Source organism: Anser brachyrhynchus, assembly GCF_964034855.1.
Source record: "Anser brachyrhynchus genome assembly, chromosome: 8".
Lineage (NCBI taxonomy): Eukaryota > Metazoa > Chordata > Aves > Anseriformes > Anatidae > Anser > Anser brachyrhynchus.
Window position 1 is genome coordinate 3200939 of NC_137702.1, and position 23522 is coordinate 3224460.

General features: G+C 38.9%; 1 protein-coding gene across 7 annotated transcripts in view; it reads right to left on the reverse strand.

Moving 5' to 3' along the window:
* Nucleotides 1–23522, reverse strand: part of PATJ (PATJ crumbs cell polarity complex component) — a 148893-nt gene that overhangs the window by 74376 nt on the left and 50995 nt on the right. For all 7 annotated transcript variants that reach the window (XM_080603110.1, XM_080603114.1, XM_080603113.1 and 4 more), the window contains 10 exons: nucleotides 22025–22234; nucleotides 21019–21132; nucleotides 17920–18291; nucleotides 16680–16800; nucleotides 14853–15009; nucleotides 13685–13756; nucleotides 12638–12815; nucleotides 11635–11745; nucleotides 10466–10543; nucleotides 7357–7471 (listed from right to left, as the gene is read on the reverse strand). In XM_080603110.1, the coding sequence (XP_080459236.1) occupies nucleotides 7357–7471; nucleotides 10466–10543; nucleotides 11635–11745; nucleotides 12638–12815; nucleotides 13685–13756; nucleotides 14853–15009; nucleotides 16680–16800; nucleotides 17920–18291; nucleotides 21019–21132; nucleotides 22025–22234 (1528 nt within the window). The remainder of the gene's footprint in view (nucleotides 1–7356; nucleotides 7472–10465; nucleotides 10544–11634; nucleotides 11746–12637; nucleotides 12816–13684; nucleotides 13757–14852; nucleotides 15010–16679; nucleotides 16801–17919; nucleotides 18292–21018; nucleotides 21133–22024; nucleotides 22235–23522) is intronic.

The window sequence follows — 23522 nt, forward strand, 5'->3', positions numbered from 1 at the left end:
TTTAATGCTATTCTCTGGATACCTGGCTTGTGTTGGTAGAAAAGATCATACCTAAGAACAAATGCAATCTAAGGCAATATTTAAAGATTAGATTATCCTTCATTGCAAATAGCTCATTTGTTTACTATCACATTGCTTTATTCTTGTTTTCCCTCCTTATACCATGAAAATGCTGAATATTCAGTTTAGATTCCCCAGCAGCTTTTTATTTTAGTCTAAAAACATTTACCTAACACATTCTTAACAAGCAAAGTGAAGAAAATTCAGCCATCTGTCTCTACATTACAATAACAGTTATGGAAGAGTAGATTATTCTATACAGCAAGAAATTTAATGCTAGGAATTCTTATACTTTAAGCACTGGCATGCTCGCATCAGTTTTGTATATAACAATGTTGAACACCCACCTACAATGAAACAGTGATTTATAAGGAAACACAAGACAAAATATTTTAAAGACATTAAATGCATTCAATATTCTAATCATGCTAAATGTCCATGCTTTAAACTGAGGAAAAAAAAAAAAGATCTGTGCTATTATTTTCTAATCTCCAGCACTTCACTAGTTCTAAAATATTACTAAAAATGCTTAAAATGACTTGCCGGAAACAAATACAATATAGAGATAGATCCGAATCCTTACCTGGGAAACCCCCTTGTACCATTGCTGTACCAGCATGTACTTCAAGATATCTGCATTCCTGACAAACATTCAATGCTGTAAGCAGCTCAAATCCTCATCATACACAGACTCAGTGCTTGTCTTTCTTCTGACGACCTTGGGCCTATTTTTCTGAGATTTTTCTCTCCTTAAGGGCAAACCGTCTGTCTGTTTCTATTATGAGATGCCATCAATTATATTAATTTCAAGCTACCCACAAGCTAACAGTTACATCTGCCAGCAGATGAAAGCTGCCTATGAAAGTATGCAGGGAGAAGCAGATCCCTGGTTTCCCACATCTGACCCACTGATGCTCTACAGCTGCTGTTTGTGCACTGCCTTGCTCTGCTAGCATTCGAATTACATCTCTGTCCCCAAACACGAGTCACCTCAAATGTTTGTTTATGTCACTGCTCGCTGCAGGTACTGTCATGCTTAATGACCCACTGCACGGCAAAGTAACAGTTAATAAACAGTATTTATCTAAGCATCCTTTTCATGCAAATACAGGGGTTAAAAAACTGAATTTCTCAGTCAAATGGCTTCACTAAACGTGTTGTTTTCCGACGCTGCAAATCTTGCAGTTTCCCAACACTGATATGCATTCATGAATTTTTGTTGTTGTTGTTGTTTTTTAACGTGTCAGAAAACAAAACCAATCTGTTATTAGAAGCCTAAGAAAAATTCAAACTTCATCATAACTTGCATTTTGCTGCAACTCTGAATAAGCAATATCAGTTTTACAGCAATGAGTGTGTTGAACCAAAATATTGAAGAGAAGCAAAATCCCTCATTTAGTAATTAAAAAAAAAGATAAAAATCTCTCTCAATTTATAAACATTCTTATTCATTTGGGGAAATCCTTACTAATTCTCTGTGCCAAATGGTACACTTAAACAACTCAAAATACTCTAATAGTTATTTTGTTAATACCATTAATTTGTTCATTTTTAAAGTTCATTGTCCTTTCTTTAGAATATGTATCACAGCACACACAAAGCCATCTGTTCAGTGCATTATGTACAAGCACACAGTAAAAAAAAAAAAAATACAAGAAGTCCCAGCTGCAATTTTACTATTAATTCATCAAAAATGTAATTTCCTTTTGCAATACTTCATCAGATGCTGAAAACTGTGCATGTGATTCACAAATAGAGTTAAAAAAAAAAAAAAAGAGCCCAATAACAAAAGCCCAAACTCACCCCCAACCTCTAACTACAGTGACACCAACACTGATCTATCCTCACGTGGAACAACGGCTTGCGAGTCTGCCTGGGATGCAAAGCCCTTCTGGATGCTACTTAGGGCTGGTTACAAAACTTCAATATTTTATCTAATTAGGGGTCAGAATAAGTATGGGAAAAGAAGATTAGCAGTACAGAGTCATATTAAACAGATTAACACGAAGCAAAAAATGTCACCGCTCTATTTGTCTAATCCTGGCTCTTGCATGATCTTTGGAAATGCACTGTACTAAATATCCTTGTTTCTAGATTTCAGAAAATTAAAAATTGCAATTATCATGTTTTCAATATTTTATTTTCATAAAGCTTGAAGCATTTTTCCAGGCTACCTCTTGCTCTTTGAACATCATCTCTATTTGCTGTTGATTGCAGTGACATCTATTGGAGAGGCAGTGTTTGGCTACACAAGCTGCTTCACCTGAAGTTCCCAGGTTTGGGGTTGTTTTCTTCACCCTCCCCCCAAAATTAAAATGAAATTAAGAATTGCTTCTGCTCTGTTGTAGCACTGCTTTACATAATGTCAGATTCTCAAGACTTAAATTGATTTATGATTTTTTTTTGTTTTTATTTTGTTACTGTTAATAACTCAAATTTTTCCAAAGTGACAATGATAGTTTTGTCATCTTCACCCACAACAGGACACGGAGACTTCCTGAGGTCATATTTTTACACCTAAGGCACCCCACATACTTGACCATACCCTCCATCACGTCTCAGCTGAGCTCTATTGCACTTCTTTATCTGCTGTTTTTAATGAAAGCCCTCATCCTCACGCAGGAGTACGGGCATCCCTGACACTATGGAAGCTGCTAAAAGCCTTGGGTCTGAATGGTGAGGGTGCTCTGCTGACACACCCATGTGCTCTCTAACCCCAACCCAACCCCAAGTGTGAAATGGGCAGAGTGGGTTTGTGTGAACCCACCCATGCACTACTCACCCGTTTCACCCTAAGCAGCCACAGATTTATCGCAATGGGAAACACAGAGTCAAAACTCTAGAGAAATTTTAAAACCTGTTGTTTTGGTAGAGAAGCCACCATTCCTCAAAAAGTGTTTCAGGAAGATTAATCATTATGCTTTCTTACAGCTTCATTGATTTTTGCATTATCTACAGACAAAATAGAAGGAGGGGGGCATTATTATCCCCTTATTAGATACAGTTAAATATCCCTGCAGACAGGAAGTCTGAGCATAGAAGCATCTAGTCCATTATCTAAGTCACCTTTCACAAATTTTTATCTATTTTTATTATTTTAAACTTATTTGAAACCAACCAGATCAATCTCAGTCTCTTAACTAGACAAGGAGTTTTACCAAAAAATAAAATATCAATTGAAATTAAGGGGTCCAAGTCCTTTCAGCAGTTGTCTTTTTAGTTTTCTATATATTTTCAGGGTCTTTACCTATGATTGCTTCAACTCTATCACAAAAATATATCTAAATTGTACAGTTAGGAATGCCCCAAAGAAAAGCTTACAAAACATTCCATTACCAACTCCTCTGCCCATCCATTTCCTCCGCTTCTTTTTACAACTAACCCCTCATTACAGCAATAAGCCACACCAGGGTGCACATTAGTCTATTAGCAGAGCCTTAGCGCACACCTACAGCCATCCGCCACCGAGGGAAAGCACACCACTGCCTATTGACACAGCCTGGAGCACAGCTGCTTGCCAGTACAAATAGCTCCTTTGTGTGCTCTTCCCTCCTTTACTTGTTTTCATTTTTTTTTAATCCTACTCAAAACGTGATGTTTTTAAGGTTTAGGAAACCTGAAAAAAAGATCTTGGGAAGTGGCCTCCTCCAAAATAACCTCTGTTATTAACTCTTATTAACTGTTATTAACTGTTCCTTATAGAGTTTCTAATATGGGGAGGAAAAAACTCCGAACTTACATTGTAATATTTCCAGGTCTATAGGATGAAGCATTTTGAAGGCTCTTTTTTTGCAGCAGGATGAAGAATTAATAAGCTGATCTGACCAAGAGTTAAATAAGAAAGCAAGGAAACAAATTCTGTCTTCTACAAGTCCCGTAAGCTTAGTCTTCCTTCTCCAGCTATTACCAATGTAACTACCATTCCCGCTGACATGCTTCAAGTTTTACAAAACTATTTTAAGGCTTCCAGTTAACATTTCAATACAGCATAGTCAAAGGAAAAAGTAAACAAGAAGCACACTACACAGTTGGAGCTGAATGCTGACAAGGATTCAACGGTATCACTAGAAAGAAAAATAACATGACAAGAGGAAATGATATTTTCAACTTGCCCTCAAAATCTGGAAAAACACTATTTGGGAACTTATAATGATCTTGAAGGTAATGGTGGCTCAAATTAATTTGAGATGTAAGGAGAAGCAGGTCTGAAGCTAAGGGCCTTGGATAAAAGAAGACATTTGAAAATAAATAAAATGCTGGAGCGTCTTTGCAAAGTTAGCAGAGTTCAGCAATTAAACCACGGAAACATGGAGGATGTATGGGGTTTCTCTAAACCAAGAACTATGTAGTAGTTCTATATCCAGCAAGGATTCACCCCATTTGGATCAGAAACCTCCTTCAAAAAGAAAAGGCAGAACATTTACAAGAAATGACTGTTTGTTACAAGTCAGCAGTGAACGCTACAATTTCAGTGCTGGAAAAGCAGAAGTAAAAGGGAGCACTGCCAAAAGGCAAGTGGATTTAGATCCCACAGGGGAAATTAAATCAATACCAAAAGGTTATTCAGCCACCTTAAAGGGAAAACAGACAAAACACGGAGACTGCGATGCCATATGGACAGGACAGAAAGGAAAGAAAAATTTTCTCTGTTATGGTAGGAAGACTTACAGTGATTTGTTTTCGTTTTCAGCATGGGGAATGATGAAGAACATGAGGCAAAAGATGGGAGGATGGGATGGAACAAATGACAAGCAAGGAAAAAAACGTCAAGTGTACCAAGTAAACTACTTCCAGAGTATGAAAGAAATTGATGAGTAGGTTCACAACACTGAAGTTACATTAATAAGAATGCTAAAAATAAAATATCCACGAGGAGAACAACCAGAGTACATAGCTTTAACAGCTGTCCCACCTCAAAATGCCTCCTAAGACCTTCTAAACTATTGGCACAGATTGAGAACCATGGAAAGTAAACGAAGGAAGGAGGGACTATGATGTGAATTTACCTGAGACAACACTTATGCCTTTTAAGATACCTGATCTTCTAAATACAGAAGACAACAAATGTAATTCACCTGTTGTTCGGTGAAGCTCAGTAAATTATTAATTAAATGTACAGAAACAGTAGAGCTAGTAGATTAAATGGGTAAGGAATAGACCAATATGAACATGCAAATGGACATCGTTAGAAGGGCAGGTACAGGCCTGGACTGAGATTTCTGGGAACGGTGCTCAAGAATCTGGACAAAATTCAGCAACATTAAGTCGATCACAAAAATACCACTGTACTGGAATTTAGAGAGAGGACTTTTTCAAGTGATCACAGAAAAGAGACTCTGTAAAACCCATTCCACAGCTGCCAAGATGCTTAATATCATTGTTAAGCACAGTTAGATTGTTTCTAACGTGCTTCAAAGGCTGAGGTACAAATTCAGTTAAAGACTCCGTAGTCTGTTATTTATTTTTAAAGAAACAGAGAATGAGATGGGGAGAAATGAAGTGGTAAATGCACATCTTGGTTTTCCAGGATTCATGGCAAAGTCAGTTACTGCATAACGTTCAACTTCAGTGAGTAAAAAAGGTAGAGAGAAGGAGAGTCATCTGAACAGATCTGCTTGCTGCTGCCAAATCTGCTAAGATTGATGAATTTAGTATCAGTAGTAGCTTTACCTTTTCAGCTGCTGGTCTCAGCTGGCAAGATCATTAGGAACTGCAGAACAGCTAAAAATGATCGAGCCCATTAATAAGAAATTACTTCTGTGCAAGGTATTAACTTAGGTCTATCAAGCACACTGACAGAGGAAGATCCTAATTGCATAACTGGGTATGAAGCTAGTTATCAAATATAATCTTTAACTGGGAATTATAAATAATTAATATCAAGCTGAAATCAGTTTGCTACAATTGGTGTTTAAGAAACAGGGCTGGTTTGGAAGTACAGGATACTTTCAACCTGACATTCACAAAGTTTGTAGTCAAATGCTCCTCGTGACTATCATTTACCCCCCAAAATACAAAAAAACCTTCTTGAGGTAACTAACTTCCATACAGCAGATGGGATGGCAAACTCAGTAAAAACATTCTGGAAAAACCTCCATTAGTTCAAGAACTATCAACTTCCCCTTAAATTAACAGAGGCTAAGATGAAAACCCCGTGTCTGTGCCCTCATTACAGTTTCCATGAGAAAAACCTTTCAAAATCCTTTTCACTCCCACCAATAAAACCTTAAGAGTGACAAACTAACCAATCTCATTAATCATCCCTGCTTCAATGGCACACCATTGCCAGCAAGGAAGAAGAAATCCCACTCTGAGTGGGAGCCACAGTTGCTTCAAGGTCAAAAGCTACCACAGCGTCCCTCTGCTTTGTCTTGCCCATACTGGGGCAAATAAAAAACAGTCCAAGGCACAAGATGAGGAGAAACATCACCGCTGAAAAAAAAAAAACAACCAAAAAAAACAAGCACGTATGTATGCTGTTTTGGTACAATAGTGTGTAAAAAATAGAAAAATCAAAAAATCAAAGTGACTCATTAAAAACTAATTCAGGATTTCTAACTGCAACTTTAATATCCCTAAATATTTCATTGGAAGACGAGCTATGGATAATAATATCCCATTTATCCAAAGCTGGAATTAACAAAGCAGTATCCTGGAATCTCAGTCATGCTGTGGGAAGCTCTCAAATTGCACTACATCCTACTTTTTAGGTCCCTAAATGATTGCAGAGTGATAATCATTGCAATTCTCTGCATAAACAAAACAGGCTGAAGAGCTGCAGAAACTTTCCCATAAAAGACACTACAAAAAATGGAGTTTCTCTCAGAACAGCGCTGAATCAATAAATTAGCAGATTTTCCTTTTTAAAGGGAAATATTTAATATGAACAGCAATGCCAGAAATCAACTGCAAGCTTTTTAGGGTGAGGACTATGCACCTGTGGTTCTCAACCTAGGCCTGCTTAACTGCCACCCCAATTCCAATGGTAAAGCACAACATTTGACTTCCACCGCTGACACCACTGCCAAAGCAAGTCCTCTAGACCTCACCTAGAAATTTTTAGACTGAAAACAGATTACATCTCGTTACAGAAGAGAGCTGTAGGAGCCTGGCTGGTAAGAGAAGACCATCTAAGTTACAAATCAGTAGCCCTTCCTAAGAACATCTTTGAGGATTAGAGCCTATTGCCACACAGCACTACTTCCATAACACAAGCAGAAAACGGCAGATAAGTTTATCACGTAACCCAACTGTATCCCACAAACAATCTGATGTAATGATTGCAGCACTACTCACTCTCTGCAGAAGGCTCTTCCTCCTCTTCATCCACGTTAGCTTCCTCCGAGGGCAGCCTTTCACGTGCTCTATAAGGAGGCGGCAATTTCATTGGAGGTGGAGCCCCATACTTTCTCTAATGGATTCAAAATAAAATAATTACATGCTTTGTATCCTCCGTGCACAACAAAAAAAGTCCTAGCTACATGTGTACATACACAGCACTTAATTACAAAGCTAAAATCTGCAGCACAGGCTTTCTATGCAAGAAATCAGAACAAGAAGTGACACTGAACCTGAAGAAAGAAAATACAGCCATGCATGCACAGCTGTTGAAAAAACACTTGTGTACCATAAACATGAAAGTATGAACACTAATCGAGGGTTAAAAATAAACATTAAATTATACCCCATTTTTCATTAGAGATGCTTGACAGCAAAATATCCCGGTACTGCTTGAAGCCAACACACTTTTAAATACAAAGCAAGAACTCAATGCAGCTACGAGAATATTTAGACATATTTCACCTCCATTTTAGCTAAAATTTAAAACATAATTTGAATTATAACTTACAATAAAATTCTATTACCTCACATAAATACAGGCAGCTCCGATAATGATGCATATAGCGGCGCATAACGGGTGTAAGGAATAGGCTCTGAATCTAATGAAAACAGCCGCTTGTTCGCCTGAACAAGTGTTTTTATAGCTCAGGGTAACTGGAGATTGCCTTAGTTTGCTATACGGTTTCACTAAATCACATTCAAGTGTATCCCATGCAACCCCACTACTAATAGCAGGATGCACTTTAGAAAGGGAACACCGAGTACGTTACGCCATTAGGGCAGCCAGAACGCTGTAATGAATTTCTGCTACAGCCAGGAATTACATCTCAACACCCAAACACCAAACCTACAATCAAATTTTCCATTGTGTACGATGAAATGTAAACCTGCATATAGATTTCTAAAATCCTGAGCCTAAACTTGTACAGAATAGTCTAACTAGCCAGCTGCAATACTGGCTACATAGCGCATTTTCTGAGCTACTAAGACTGGCATCGTCCCATTGGTTTAAAAAAAGCATTACAGAAAAATGCTGCACTGAAGACAGCAAAACATTAATAAATGAAATGACTTCTATCCAATGGTAGTTAAAGTGTATAATAAGAGCACTTGGAGACGTGACAGCTGTTTCCCCGAAGTACACAATACACCAAACAAGCCTTCTGCTTTTTGTTTGATCCCAGTAGAGGCAGAACTGTACAAAATCCAGAAGGCCCAAGAAATCTCAGAGGACTCCTGTTCTGTGTTACCAGCAGGTAAAGATGGAAAACCTGCAGCCCTACTTCCAGCTGCCTATGATGAACCAGTATCACTGCAATTTAATAACAACTCAGAGTCTAAAATTTGACCCTTTGTAAGACCTTAAACGTTTGGTAGAAAATCTGTGTGGAATTACACGAGACACCCAAGCTTATCCATTAGCTTGCTATGGCTCAGAAAGTCAAGCTTCTCTCGTCCCACTGAAAACCCAGGTGTGTAAATTGTGCTGAAGCACCCTGTTACACCATGGTTTTGAATTAGCACAGCTCCTTCCAGCACGAAGTCAAAAGCACAGCTTAAAACAGCCAAACAGCAAAATAACTTCAGTATCTGATTTGTCGATAAGAAGCTCAACTGTTTTAAGTGTTTAAATAGAAAAACCTTCAGTATTGAAAAGATAATTCATCACGCAGGAACAGGCAGTTTTTTCAGCTCGATATGGTCGCTTTCAAACCCAACTCTTTTGTGCCACTTTGAAGACAGGACTGGAAATATCAGTGATTTCCCATAGGGAAGCAGACTAGTAATCCGCTAATAGCAAATCTTTCCAACTCAGAGATGCCCTTACTGCAGCACAGTGTGAATGCTTTGTGAATTATGTTCAAAGCTAAAAAGGAGCTACGTATTTAGGCAATGAAACTCTTCTATATTCCACCCACCAGTTTACAGGACCAGTAGACTAAAAAGGTCTGAAAAAGATTAGGTTCCCTCTTTAACCTCCAAACGCTATAGAATGCGACACGCTGGAGTCCTAGAGATTAAAGGTAACACATTGCAAGTGGATGAGCATTTCTCAGATTAGAAATACAGATAATAAAACCACAAAAAGTGGACTGTAACTGCTTCATTATAAGTATTATTCACTGGCATGAAAGCACAACTTCAACACCTTTCTTGATTTTTTGGAATAACTGAGCCTCGCAGCATCTGTATCTGACAGGATCTGAAACAAGTCATACAAACGCTTTCAGAGACAGAGGGCCTTCTCGGTTGTACAACAAACACTAGACGGAGTTGGATCAAACCAAAACTTCACCATATTCATCGTTGACATTTAAACCGCACCAAGCAAAAGTTATTGTCCACACTAACTGTGTCTCTGCTCCTCCAGTCCGGATACCCTCAAAGTCGTACCTGACCTACACTCGGAAGCACAGTTCCCAGGAACAAGGCATCGAGGAAAATACTCAGGCCATTAGAGCAACCTGGCTGGGAATGAAAAAATATTCTTTCCCCTTTTTCTAGTGACTAAAACAAATCCACTGGTTTATATTAAACATATTATTTTCCTTTTTAAAAAATCTGCTGTGAGGTTTTTCAAAAGTTCCTGTGCAGTAATCGCTTCACAATTAGCAGGCCAGCTACAGATCACTTGGTCATTTCCTTGTTTTACACAGCAATAGGAAACATAAGAGACCTAGCTGATTTAATTATCCTATAACATGATTTTACTGAATTTCAGGCAGCCTCACATTAAGGATATTATTTGTTACATGTTATTATTTCTCTATTTCCACTGCACAAGGAGAATCAATTTGCCTCCCTACGGAGAAAGACAGGTACTTCCAGAAAAATGCCAGCGAAGAGCTGTAATAAGTGCAGGGTTTCAGCACCAGGGGAGACCACAGAACATTAATCAGAATCCTGCCGTGCATTTGGCAGAAATTTGGCAAAAGGTACTTGAATCAAAGATATTTCAACAAAGCACTTCAAATTTCACTTCAGACTTCATTGGGGCTCATCATACAGTTAACACACGTGTTATTTCGTAAAATTTGGGTGTAGCATTAAATGAAATAAATACCTTTTCACTCTTATTTTCTTTGTTTGCATCCTGATCTTTGCTGACTTTGATTCCCTTAGGCTGTACAGCAGAAACCACCTGAAAAAACAACATATATATTATATACAATTAGCATTATAGTTGCAAAACAAACATCCAAGGTAATGACACCAATAAAGCTCTATCCAGTGCACTCTCTCCATTTTGTCCCATGTAGAAGTACATTGCAGTGCAGTTTTGAGTTACATGCTTTTACTGAAGTTATAAGCATGCTCTGTTTCTTTAGTGCTCACTGTTTGATACCTAGCCCCATCTCTCCATTCAATTAAGCATTACTCTGAAGTCAACAACATGAATGTACACACTTGATATAAACCTCAGTATGGAGTCAGTTCTTAAAATATCAGTTGTTAATTATTCAAAGCTGATTAATATGTTTGCCCAGGGAGTCAGGAAATAGAGACCAGTGTCCGTGCACATAGACACCTTATAGAAGAACACATTTAGCCACTACATAATATTCGTCCTTGCTGTTCTTTTTTCTTACAAGGGGAAACATTTAGGGTAGTTTGATTACAGCTAGTGGCAGGCACACAGTTTAAATGCCACCAAAATACCCAAGTAATATCATATATTATATCAAAAGTATATAGAAGTCTTGTATTTATTTTTTTTTTTGCATGTACTTCAAGGCATATAGAATTGTATGCCTTTTCTTAGACAGGCTTTAAGAGGTTTCTTGCCTTGAAGATGAGGAGACGCCTAAATCTCTTGTAATTTAACTTGGTCTGAAAGAACTGCTTGAGGTTTCTGTGGTGATACATTTTACATGGAGCTGCTAGAGGGAATCTGGCTACTTTTCACCATGCTTTTGTCCTTTTGGATAACAGACTATATTTTCAGATGATGAAATACAAACAAATTAAAGCACACAGGGCCAGAATCAATTGCACAGATGGGAGAACCGAATTAACACCTAGTCAACAGATTTATATCTACCCAACTTGCATCAGAAGAACATGGTTTTGAATCGGGCCAGATAAGTGATCATATGGCCTATAAGCAGAAACTCTGGCAGGAAGGATAGACATAAAAACTGACAGATCTTGCAAAAAGAAATTTATCCAAGTTTAAAAGATTCATAGTACACATTTATTAATTTTTGGAATAAAAAGTAGGAATATACTCACTTTTGGTAAGTTAGACAGACTCTGAACTACGAACACAACAGGATTTCCTGCATTCTTGATAGCTTCTACTGCTTCCTCGTGTGTGGCGTTCTGTAGGTCTATCCCAGAAACCTAAAAAATATTGCTTATTTTCATTAGGTAGCTTGTCTGTTGCACTGAGCCTTTACAAGTGATCACAAACATTCACAGGTTAGTGTATATGAGGAAGGTACCAAAATCAGTCAACAGAAATTATTTTTGAAGGATTTTTCCATGATACTTCAAGGAAAAGCATATTGCTTAGAATTTATTCATAATAAAGACGGCCATATGTTTCGCAAAGTAATTCTAGACAAAAGCATACTGAGTAAGACTCTCACAGAATGATGGGTATAGTACAACTCTTTCAGATTCTACTTGTTTGTGAACTAAATCTGTTTTGAAACGGATTTTCAAAACACCACACACAACCCTGAAGCACTTACAAAAATGGCATTCCCGACTGTCATCTCTGACTGTGTTGATTTTCACTTATTTTTCTCCAAATGAATACTTCTGAATCTGGGCTCCCCAAGGCGATAATGCCATTCACACCTAAGCCACTTCCCATAACCAGGATTTTCCCTTAAACTGTGGTTAACCAGACTGTTAACTACCCCAAATTAACGGACAAAATAACAGCCCAAATTTCAGTATGCACTTCTATATTTATAATTTAGGCCTACAAGTTAGGGCATAAATTATTACTTATTATTCATTTATATAAGGTCTTTTCCCCCTTCTCATTTCCCCATCAGATAGCTATCTTTTCTTAAATATACGGAAGAATGTTAAAAGATCTCCACAGCTTGACATTTAAAAAAGAAAAGATGACACTAGGGATATATATTTCTTTGGTTTTCACAACGCAGTGTCATCAATACTTCACGTAAATGGTGGCTGTGTTTTGTTCTTCCCTCCATTCTCCCAAAGCCAAGACAAACTTTATTTCTTAAATTGAAAAGGTAGGTTTATCTGCATTTACCTCAAGTATTTTATCTCCAGTTTTTAAAGCCCTTGTTCTTCCTGCTGGGCTGTCTTCCAAAACTTGTTTGATAAAGATCCCTTTAAGTTCCTCTCCATTCTTCAGGCGCTTTATGACAGTTTGTCCACCAACAATACTGATTCCAAGAGACACATGTGGGTCTCTGAAGATCTCAACACTGAAAAAATACACGCAGAAGTCTAACAGCTTGAAACAGTTTTTTAAGCTATTAAATGCAAAGCGTTAAATAAATGTAAGCTTTTGGTCTTTCAAGGCTGTTTAATAGAGCAAAGGGATGAAGCCAATAGCCTAAGAATGCTCTCAGCAGAGGTGGCTTTTTACCCTCAAGCAGTCTTCACCCCACAAAAAGAAAAAAAAGCACTGTTGCCTGTCCATGCCTACTGTGCTTCCAATAGGCTTTTAGTTTAGAGAAAGTCAGGGTAAAACAGGCAGGTCTTCAAGTAAACAAACTCAGCCTCCTTTAGTTTGAGGAAATTGACTGGAAATGGCAAAAACTGCAAGTGGTATGCTAAACAAATGATAAAATAAGCAAACAAAAAGTTTCATGCAACTTTCCCAACACTGGCTTCTGTGTATTAGTTGCACATTCATCAGCTAAAGCAGAATTTATTTAATATTGTACTTAGGACCATAAAGTCAATTTACCTAAAAATGTTAACAATACAATGAGAACGTGGTAAGAGCTGGATGACAATTCAGATTATGCCTCAAAGTTTAGTAGAAGACCCATGGAAGAAGACAGCAGCATTATGTGCATTGTTCACACCTAGTAGGTACTACACAAACTTGTAGAACATCCACTATGTAAACCCACCAAGCTTTCCCAAGTCAACTCTACAAATAGAAGGTATAATTCTGTTGAACATCTGTTAAAAATCCACTGTATCTAAGAAAGCCCAAGGTACACAAGTACCCTGAGTTACCGAGAGAGGAGGGAAGAAAAAGAAAAACATAAGAAATAATCAGGCTCACAGAAATAAAGACATAAGGTAAATGGGGAGAAATGATGTAAACATATCAACATACGTCCGTGGTGGTCCCCAGTGGCTGAAGTTTGGAGTTTCTTCTCCTTCTCCTTCTTCTCTCTCAGGCAGTTCACTAATTGGGGGCAGAGGGAAGGGAGAATAAAAAAAACACATCAGCTATGCCAGGTCACAATTCCTTGCATATTTTGTATCTGGCAGTGTGACAGCAACGCCTTCGCAGAGTGTCCAGTTTAAATCAACTGTGCATAGTCAACAGACTAGACAAGAATTTTTGTATTTAGGTTTAAATGTACTTAAGGAACGCACCAGAAATAAACATGATGGGCAGGCCAAATTTATTAGCTGTTCTGCGATATACACACTTCCACTGCTGTACCTTATTCTGAATGGCTGTTTAGGCAGTTAACATTTACTTCCTGATTAATATGCTGTGATACTTACAGAAGGATATAAACATGATAAAGCCAGTCTAGCTTACCAGAAATCCTAGTGTGATGCAACTGAGAGAACAGATCCTGGGCGTTCCATTAAACACCCCAAACAGGGTGTAATTAAACTTTTATACTCCGTATGACTCATCTCTTCATGGAAGAGGAATGGGAGTATCAAATTGCATGTCCCCACAGAAAGGTTGAAACAATCCATCCTTGCACGTATTTTTGGTAGCCCCTGAGTGTTGTCTGTAGACCCACTCACCCAAAACTAGTGGGGGAAGCAGGGGACAATTTACAGGTGTGGCAACTGCCTGTGACCAGTGCCAGCTCAAGGCTTCCCAGCAGCACTGGCAAGATTAAACTTTTCCTGCACAGGCCTGAGGACCATGGCTGAACTGCTCTTCCCAAAAGGAAGAGGGAGAAGCACAAAGGAAAAGAAAAAGCAAGAGGACGGAGATCTGGCAAGGAACTAAAGGGAAAGCTCTTTAAGAAGTAAAGACCAGTGCTGCCAGTGAAGGCTACATCCCTTTCCTCCAGGTCACATCCGTTCTTCTGGCTCTCCCCTCTCTGTGGGAGAAGTGAAGTAGGTGGCCCAGTACTCAGGAAGAAATATGGGAAGTAAGGATTCAGTAAGGTTGTAAGTCACAGAACTGGCCCCTACCAAAGTACATCTCAGAGCAGCACAAAGATTTCAACAATTAGTCAAAGCAAAGAAGGAAAAAAGTTATGAGTATTAAGCAAAAGTCATCTGAAACCTCAAGTGTTTCTCCATACCTGTATGACACTGTTCTGGGCTGAGCTAAGGTGGTAACTCTCCCAGATTGCTGGTTGCTGGAAAAAACAAAATCCTCCCCTTTTAGTTCTTCCTTTTCAATAGCTTCTAGGTCAACGGCAAGCCCAGTTACTTTAGAGTCGATCCAAAGCTTCGTACCTGAAGAAGTAAAGGTGTGGATGTAAACTTTTGCTTCCTCTGTCTCTGCATCTTCTTGTCACCTTCAGAAATAAACCCCTTAGCTCACCATGTTCCAAATGTGGATGGTGTGTGATGATCAAGAGACTCAGTGATACAGAACACAATACAGAACACTTATTTTGAAGGAAATTTAAACCACACTAAACTCTTTTTTATAGCAGCTGGCTTCTGATGTACCTTCTGTAAGGCAATAACAGGAAATGCCAGATCTTTGTGGAACTGAGACATGCTTAGGTACAACTTATGTGACAGATGTTTCTCACAAAAACACGATTAGGAATAGTGAATCCATCCTTCATGCAGGGAGAGCATTGCAAAGCCCTGCTCCAGCACGGATGACTGATGTCAATTTGGTGCCATAAATATCAACGTTAATTAAACCACCAGAGCTCCTTGCCAGAGTCATTAGTCTGCCATTGTGGTTAACATAGCTCCTGCTGTATGTGATGCAGGTGACAAAGAAAGGAAAGAACCTCCTTTCACCCAGTGAGTGCTTTCTCAGGCAGGCTGATAAATTAGTTTGCTGTTGACATACCAAATCCTAACCATTGATTGGGGGGGGTGAGGGAGAAGAGAAAATTAATTTGGCCTTGAAGAGGTACCTCAAGTCATACATTCTGATGAAAAAGCAGCAATTCAGATTAAATCTGAAGAAAATGCTTGCTGAAATTTTCACCCCAATCCTTCTCCCTCCAAGAAATCACTTCATTCATTTCAGTGCATCCATTACCACTCGTATTTCCTGAGTTCCTCACTGCTGCTCTGAGGCAGCCTGGAGAAGGTAAGCGTTCTGCCAGCAAGAGTCTGGAGACCACACATAAACCCAAGAGGGGAAAACCCTCACATGCAGGGACAACCACCTCACTCATTTGAGACACAGTATAGAGACTGGAAAGGCAAATTTTCATGTCCATTCCAATGCAAATGAAGCCATCAGAAAAAATAGGCCAGACTCACAGTTTGTTGGGCTGCTGGGAAACTAAAAAGGTTGCTACAGCTTCTCGTACTGCAAACAGGCCCACGAGCTGCTCCAGGAAATCTCCTCCAAAGAGCAGACTCCACCAAACTACAAAACTATATTCAGAGCTGTTGCTGAGTACAAGGTCTCCAGCCATCTGACAAGGAGAAACTTTGCTCCTGAGTACAGATTACAAAACCAAGATGCAATCATGTACCATAGAGTTCATTTGCATGTGTTGGTTGTGGCAAAATTACCTCTGAAGTCTGTCACATCTATCATTATTATTATTGTTAAGTGTGAAGATCCATAGAATCAGCAGTCAACACTAACTGAGACAAATTCCTGACAGAAATTACATGCGTAAACAAAATAGCTCACGCCTGGAGTCCTCCTGGGGATGTAGCTAGACAGAGGAAAGTGATTCTTCGCAGACAGGACAAAGCTGCAGCCACTTTCAATATTACTTGTGACAACTGTAGGTAAACATTTGAAGAAGCAGCAAGAAAACGAAGCTGCAGCCTATTAAAAGCCAGACTGCCTTGAGCCTGCAGAGCTCTTCATTTGAATATTTTATCATTTGAAAGATTGAAAACAAATTTGCGCTTTGGTATAAAAGTGAAATTTCTAAATACAAAATTACAACAAATAAAAAAAACTTTTTACGAACCTAAATCCATCTGTTTTTCTGTTCCTGACTGGGTAGCTTCAGTATCCAATCTGCCTTTTTGATAGCTGCTGCGTGCTGTAGTTCCAGAAGACAGCGAACTTATGCTAGCATTTTCGTCATACTTCACAGAGGAGAAAAAAGTAATTAAAGTTAGAAAGCAATAGCAGCAACTTATATAGAGATATTTAACATGAGCATTGATTTTACAGCAAACGTTCACATTTCCTCAACTACATTCATATTTCTGTATTCAGATAACTATGAAATACTAACCATTCATCTATGCACTATATCAAGGAGAGGTGTGAAAAATGTATTACGCGATTGCGATATAAGCAATTGCATCTTTCTACCTGCCTGCAATCCAGGCAGGAAGTTGTTTACTTCTTGTTCATTTGTTGTTTTTAGTGACAAATGTATAGACTGAACATTGTGCACTGTGGTATAAAACTGCCAGCAGAAGCTACAGTGTTAGCCTGTTTATGTACATAGCGCATAAGGAGATAAGTCAGACAAAACCTGAAACGCTCTGTTGCTGTGATATTAAATCCTTTTCCACTTTAGTTTCTTCCTATAAAAGCATGGAGCTTAGAAGCTGGTGCACGGAAAACTGCGGTTATCACTTTTTTCATTAGCGAGTGAATGAACAACAACTCAGAAGGAAAAGATATTCTCAAGAATACTTGAAGTAGTCATATGAGTTTTGCAATTTATCCAAAACTCTGCCTCCTCCAGAAGTAGATATAAAAGGTATCTTTTTACCATTGCTTCTGCCATGTCATTTTTCACTCAACTCCATCACCATCTAGCTCAAGGAACTGATTGGGTCTACAACTAATGAGGAAAAGATGGAGCTCCTTTCACTGACATTGCTGCTGAGGAGCCTGGCCTACTAAAACCATAACCTGACTCCAGCTGTTACTGAAATGTATCCATCAGGTTACTAGAGCTTACAAAAAAAGAAGTGAGCCCAGGTGTCGGAGATGGGAAAGAAGACCCAAGTACAGGCTAACCAGAGCGTGTGCCTCATTCAAGCAGGTCAATGTACAGACACTAAGGCACACAACAGAACCTTCCCAAGTATACAAAAGGATAGATGGTGTCCACTAGAGGTACCCAGATCTCACCTAGTAATTAAAACAAGACAGATTCCTTACAGAGTTCAGATCTGGAATTTTCCTTGAGGTATACAGGCCTCACGGTCAGGGTGCAGCACTGAGCCCTGCGCAGCACTACTTACCATTTGCTCCTTACTGAATGGGTATTCCAGGGACTGCTCTGGACTTAAGTTAACACTAGATCTGAAGTCTTGTGTTTTAGCTGCCTCAAGTTTCTCAGCCCATTGGTCTATATTGAGGTTCTTCTCTAAGCCTGCTTCCTGCCGATGCGAGGCACTGTATTCCAGGAAGTCTAAATGGTCTTCATACACATCATCTACCAACATCTCCCGTTCCTCATGCACGTCTTCTGTTCTGGGTTTCCAAAATTCACGCATCTCCCAGGACTCCTTCTCGTACTCATTGTCATTTTTAGAAAGCTGGAATGACCTTCCCAAGTCCAAAATTGGTTCATCAACAGCTTCTTCTTTAAAAGGTGTTTCATCTCTGAAGCCCTGCATAAAACATTACAGGAATATAGATTTTTACATTTGGTTTCTTGCTAACTCTTTTAAAGCTGTTTTATGTTAGAACTGTATTAAAATTACATCCTGATTTTTAAAGTGAAAATCTTCTACCTTGTGCATTTTTTTCCTCGAAGAAAATGCACTCTCTGACTTATGATTTTAATGGCAAAAGTAGGCATTGCAATTTCCTTTAAATATAACGAAATGTAAGTTGGACAGCTCAGATATTGCTGCAGCAATATCAATCAGCTAACCAATCTAGACTCAAGTTAGGGAACGAGGATTATTAAATTTCACTAAAAACTACAGGAAAAAGCACATACAAATCCAGCTAAAGTGTCTTTGTGGCTCGAATTATTGTCATTGCTCTGTGGATGCACGCACATTTCTTACAAAACAACTGCAGCAGTTAAATACGAGAAGAGCCTGAGAGCTGGCTGACAGCAGGACAGATGACCATATACTCAAAAAAAAAAAAAAAAGACATAATTGGCTGCTCACACACTAATAAATAACTTGCTGTTTAAAACAATAGAGAACTCAGTTTTCTACTGAGTTCAAACCATAGAGCAAGGTGCAACAAAACCAAAAATACATTCAACCCTGCACCAAAAGATCTTGCTCAACACTTCTTTTTCTGTCACTTGTAACGTGCCCCTCAGTTTCCAGTGCTCTGTGTTTCTCCTAAATTGAATGGGGAGCTACTCAGTGGCTCACGGGGTGAGTCTGACTACAGCTTGAGCCTGCACAGGTGTCTCCAAAATTTTACACCTTGCAGAGCGACCAGAAAGCTTGCCACATATTGAAAGCTCTCCTCAGGCTACCAAGCACGTACGCCCAAACCTGATCTTCGGGGCACCGAGACCCCAAATACTGAAACCAATCTACAGATTCAGGGGTCCTGAATCAAAATATTTTTCTTTCTGCTTCCTTCCCCTTACCATGCTCCCCAAGGTACTTCACTATTTCTGACCCTTAATGTCAGAATTCTGTGTTGTCAGAAAAAGCCTCAGACACTGCCAGAAAGTGCTCATAATTCAAATGAGAGTCAGGAAAGAAAGCAAGAGACAGACAAGAGCATAAGGAAACAACACAGTAATGCTAGCTGGCACAAATGCACCACATTAATAGTCTAGAAATTACCCCATATTCATAGGCGTTAAGTGTTCCTTTTTGCCCTGTGTACCTTGATCTCACTAAATACCCGATCTGAAGAGATTCTGATTCTCTTCAACATTACTTCTTTTCATTTCGCTTCTGCAGCATCGTTCTCCGAACACTGTAGTCTTGTAAGAGGCACCAGCTTCATCATAATCTAAAGCAGTTGACTTTGCTCAGAAACAAGACAGCGATTTGTATTGCCATCTCCCGATACAGCACGTAGGTACGTATAACCACACACTGCTGCACTGCAGTACCAGGCTCTACCAACGGAACAGGGAATCCTGCTGGCACAATAGTGAAGTCTACTGTTGGAGCGTATAAAATGTTTAAGATTTTTGCTTTGAGTCAGCTTTGTCAGCACTATGCTAGAACACCAGAGCACAAGCCATCATGGCACACCACTCTTGGCTCTCACGTGAGCAGATAAGGTAATAAATGGATGGCATTTTTACAACACTTCTCCATGCTACCATCGATTCTGTCACACATAAAGCAAAACCAAACACAAGCAAATACCCCTGTTTGTATTTTGTATGAACTGATTATTACAGTTCCTGTATTCACCAGGACTGAGATTCAATACTCTATGTACAGATACTTAATAACATTAGCTTTATTTGGGAAGTAGGGAAACAATCTGAGCTGGCAGAGGACTAATTTCTCTGCCAGGAACTCTTCCTATACACCTCATGAGCAATAAATTCCATTTTGCCTCATGAAAATCAGTAACATGTCCAAGATAATTTCTACATAATACACCTACATCTACCCCATAATAGTGCTCCTTTTGGTGGTCCTAAAACATTATTTCAGCATTAAAGTTAGGTTTGTGTCCACAGAGAGGTAGACAGGTTTAACAGTATGAAAATCTAGAATTTATTTTTATCAGGGTGTTGTAGTTCAAGATGATCCTTTACATACTCCCTTTTTCAGTCTAAAAAGAACGCATTTACCAATGTGAATTAATTCACATTTGTGGAGCATTTGGAAACAAATGACAAAATCTCTCCCCCTCTCTACAAGTCAGTACTGCAATACAATTGCCCATGACCATGGCATCTGAGTTTCTCTCACTGTCTTTAGTGCTTCATCCTCCCACAATCAAGTTACTTCTCAGAAAAAAAAAAAAAAAAGGGAAGAAGAACTGAAGAAGAGACTAACGAAATTACTCGAGACAATACAGGAAGTCTACGAAGGAGAAGTCTCAAGCTTGCCTTGTACAGCAGACTAATTCTTTGTTTTGCTTCATTGTAATACAAAAACTACTAGTAATATAGCATTCCTATTTCATATCCAAGGTATCCCAAGGTATTTTAATCATACAGTAAATTTGATAGTGCAGTCCAGGAACTGCATTGGTAAGTACAACGTATATGCCTGGTGTTCACAGCACAATTAGCATACAGTTAGCTGTTAGAATCCAGAAGGAAACTAACCTGAAGCATATCCAACACTGAAATCTTACCTGAAGGCTACGCTATCTTCTGACTTTAAAATGTTATTTCCTGTCCTATAAACTTCAGCTGAACCAAAAAAAAAATAAATAAATACCTGTGGTGCTTCAAGTATTATTGAGAAATTATCTGTTGGCTCTGGAGATCCAGGGCTGGGTTTAACGATTCTGGTATCCGCACCGTGCATGTTCTGTTCCTCTTTGCTTTCTCCCTAAGAAAGGTGATCAAAACAGTAAGTCAGTAAAACAAAACAAAGAACTAAAAGCTCACATTTTTCAATAAACAAGAGGGAAGAAGGATAGACAGCTATTGGAAAAGAGGGCAAAAAAAGTAACAGAATGATAAAAAGGAAAGTCACCACTGGAGAAGATGATAGAATAAAACCTGTCCTCTTCAGGATATTAGTACGCATACAGTTAAAAAAAGAAAAAAGATGCAGAGGAAAGACAAAGATAACAACAATGACATAGCAATTTTTTTTTTTAAGAAAAGGAAAGAATTTACTTAACAACCTTCCTACATTTTTATTTCACCCCTCTGCTACCAGTTTGAATTACAAGCGCTTTCTATTGGATTGTGCTTTACTTTAATTAATTTTGCCTGCTTGCCCTTGATCAACAATACTGCAGTGTTCACAAGTAAACTACTGCCTATTCCAAAGCCCTGATTCCAGAAAAAAAGGAAATTCTACTTGAATTTACAGTCTGGACTCCAAACAGATTAAGTTTCTCTGATGCAACTGGAGCTCAAGCAAGCACTTAGCAGTGTCTCAGAGTGAAATGGACTTCAGCACATACTTGATTAATTTGCCAAATTCCTTGAACCACGTTACGCCTATGCATAAGGCCAGTTCACACCCAGGTTTGCCCAGACGTGTCTTCTGATTCCATTTGGATGGTCTTTCAGATGAAATTTGACAACAGCAGTTTTCCCATCAGACCTTTAGGCCTTAGAGCTGCCCATTTGCCAGCTACCCAACACATATCCAAGGTACACACACAGCAAATAAGCAGCTTTCCACCTGCATATGAGTTTCTCCCCCAAAATACAGCAACCTGATCTACATGTCACAGAATGAGACAGAAAAAAATTGCAGTCCTTACCACCAAAGGTTTGCAGATTCCAAGAGAAACTCTTCCTGGCGGCACAGATTTCAAAACTTCCACTGCCTCTGCCAAAGTTGCACTGTCCAAATACTTCTCATTGACAAACACCAAGCGGTCACCCGGTAAAAGCTCACCACCACGTTCAGCTACTCCACCTGCCACCAAAGAGCTGATCACAATGGCTGTTCTTGTTGGATCTAAGGGATCCTGAAAGAAAAAAAAAATCCCCAGAAAGGCAATGCTTATTCTGAACAGATAAAGAGCAGTTAAGCGTGTTCCTCATCTTATTCTACACAATAGAAGTTTGCTAAGACATTAAAAAGGACTGTCTACTAATACAGTCATGGCTTGCAGATTGCAAAAAGAAAGGTTTGCAGTAGGGAGATATTCTGTCACTTGCCTAATCCATTAAGAAATTTTTAATTCTAAAGCTGACTGATGCCCTGCCTGCCCTCTCCTTACATACAGAGAAACAGCCAGGCCAACCTGCAAATAAAGAAACAACACTGGCACTCTTCCACAACCCTCCATCCAGCCTGCCATGCGCTAGTGTTACATAAAATAACCATTCTGCATGCTATTCGAGAGCTTCATAGCAGCAAAAATGGTTTTAAAGATCACCATAAGATTAGAAACTCAGTTTAAAATACTAGTTTATTAAATTTAAGAATTAAAATTACAACATACAAGAAACAGCACTATGCATTTACTGAACTACTGCAGTATTGGTGCTTTGTGAAATCTGCAGGACAACTTCCAGAAATTTTCTCCACTCGTGAAGCTTCCTTAAGAAAGAGCAGAGGATCGGCACCAGAAAAGCAACTAAGCTCTTTACTGAGGACACAGAGCACTGCAGTGATGAATACAGACAGAGCAATGTGAAGCAGACAGCATCATACACATTGGAGAAACTAAACTGATGAAAAGAAATTCACTTCATCACGTTTTTTTCCAGTATTTACCTTTGCACTGTTACTTCTATCATAATTAAGTCATTTCTATCACACATTCAGCCATTTAAAATTTCATCCTCAATCCAATGAAACAATCAAAAATTATTACAATATGGCAGAAAGACACTCAGAAGTCTTTTTTTTTTTTTAAGATCAGAAACCCTCCTTCTCCTCCCCCTAAGTGCTCATAAAGTTCAGAAATGTTCCTTGTACGCACTGTGTCTTCAAAAGCATAACCACGTACTATTATTCCCTCAGGACCTGCATCGTATTCAGGGCATGGGAGGGACCAAAAAATGCAGAATCCCAATCATATAGACCACCATGAATTCACACCTCAGTGTTAATTTGAAAACAGGAATGTTTTTTTTCACTCCTTATTTTTATACAACCATACACTACTTTCCAAGAGAAGATTTTTTTTTTTAAGGTATGTGCAAACATATGAGGCAATGAGCATAATATCTGCAAGTGGCTGAAATCAGAGGAGCGAAATTAGAGTTCAGCAGGAAGAGCCACGCTGAGGACGGATTCAAGTAATA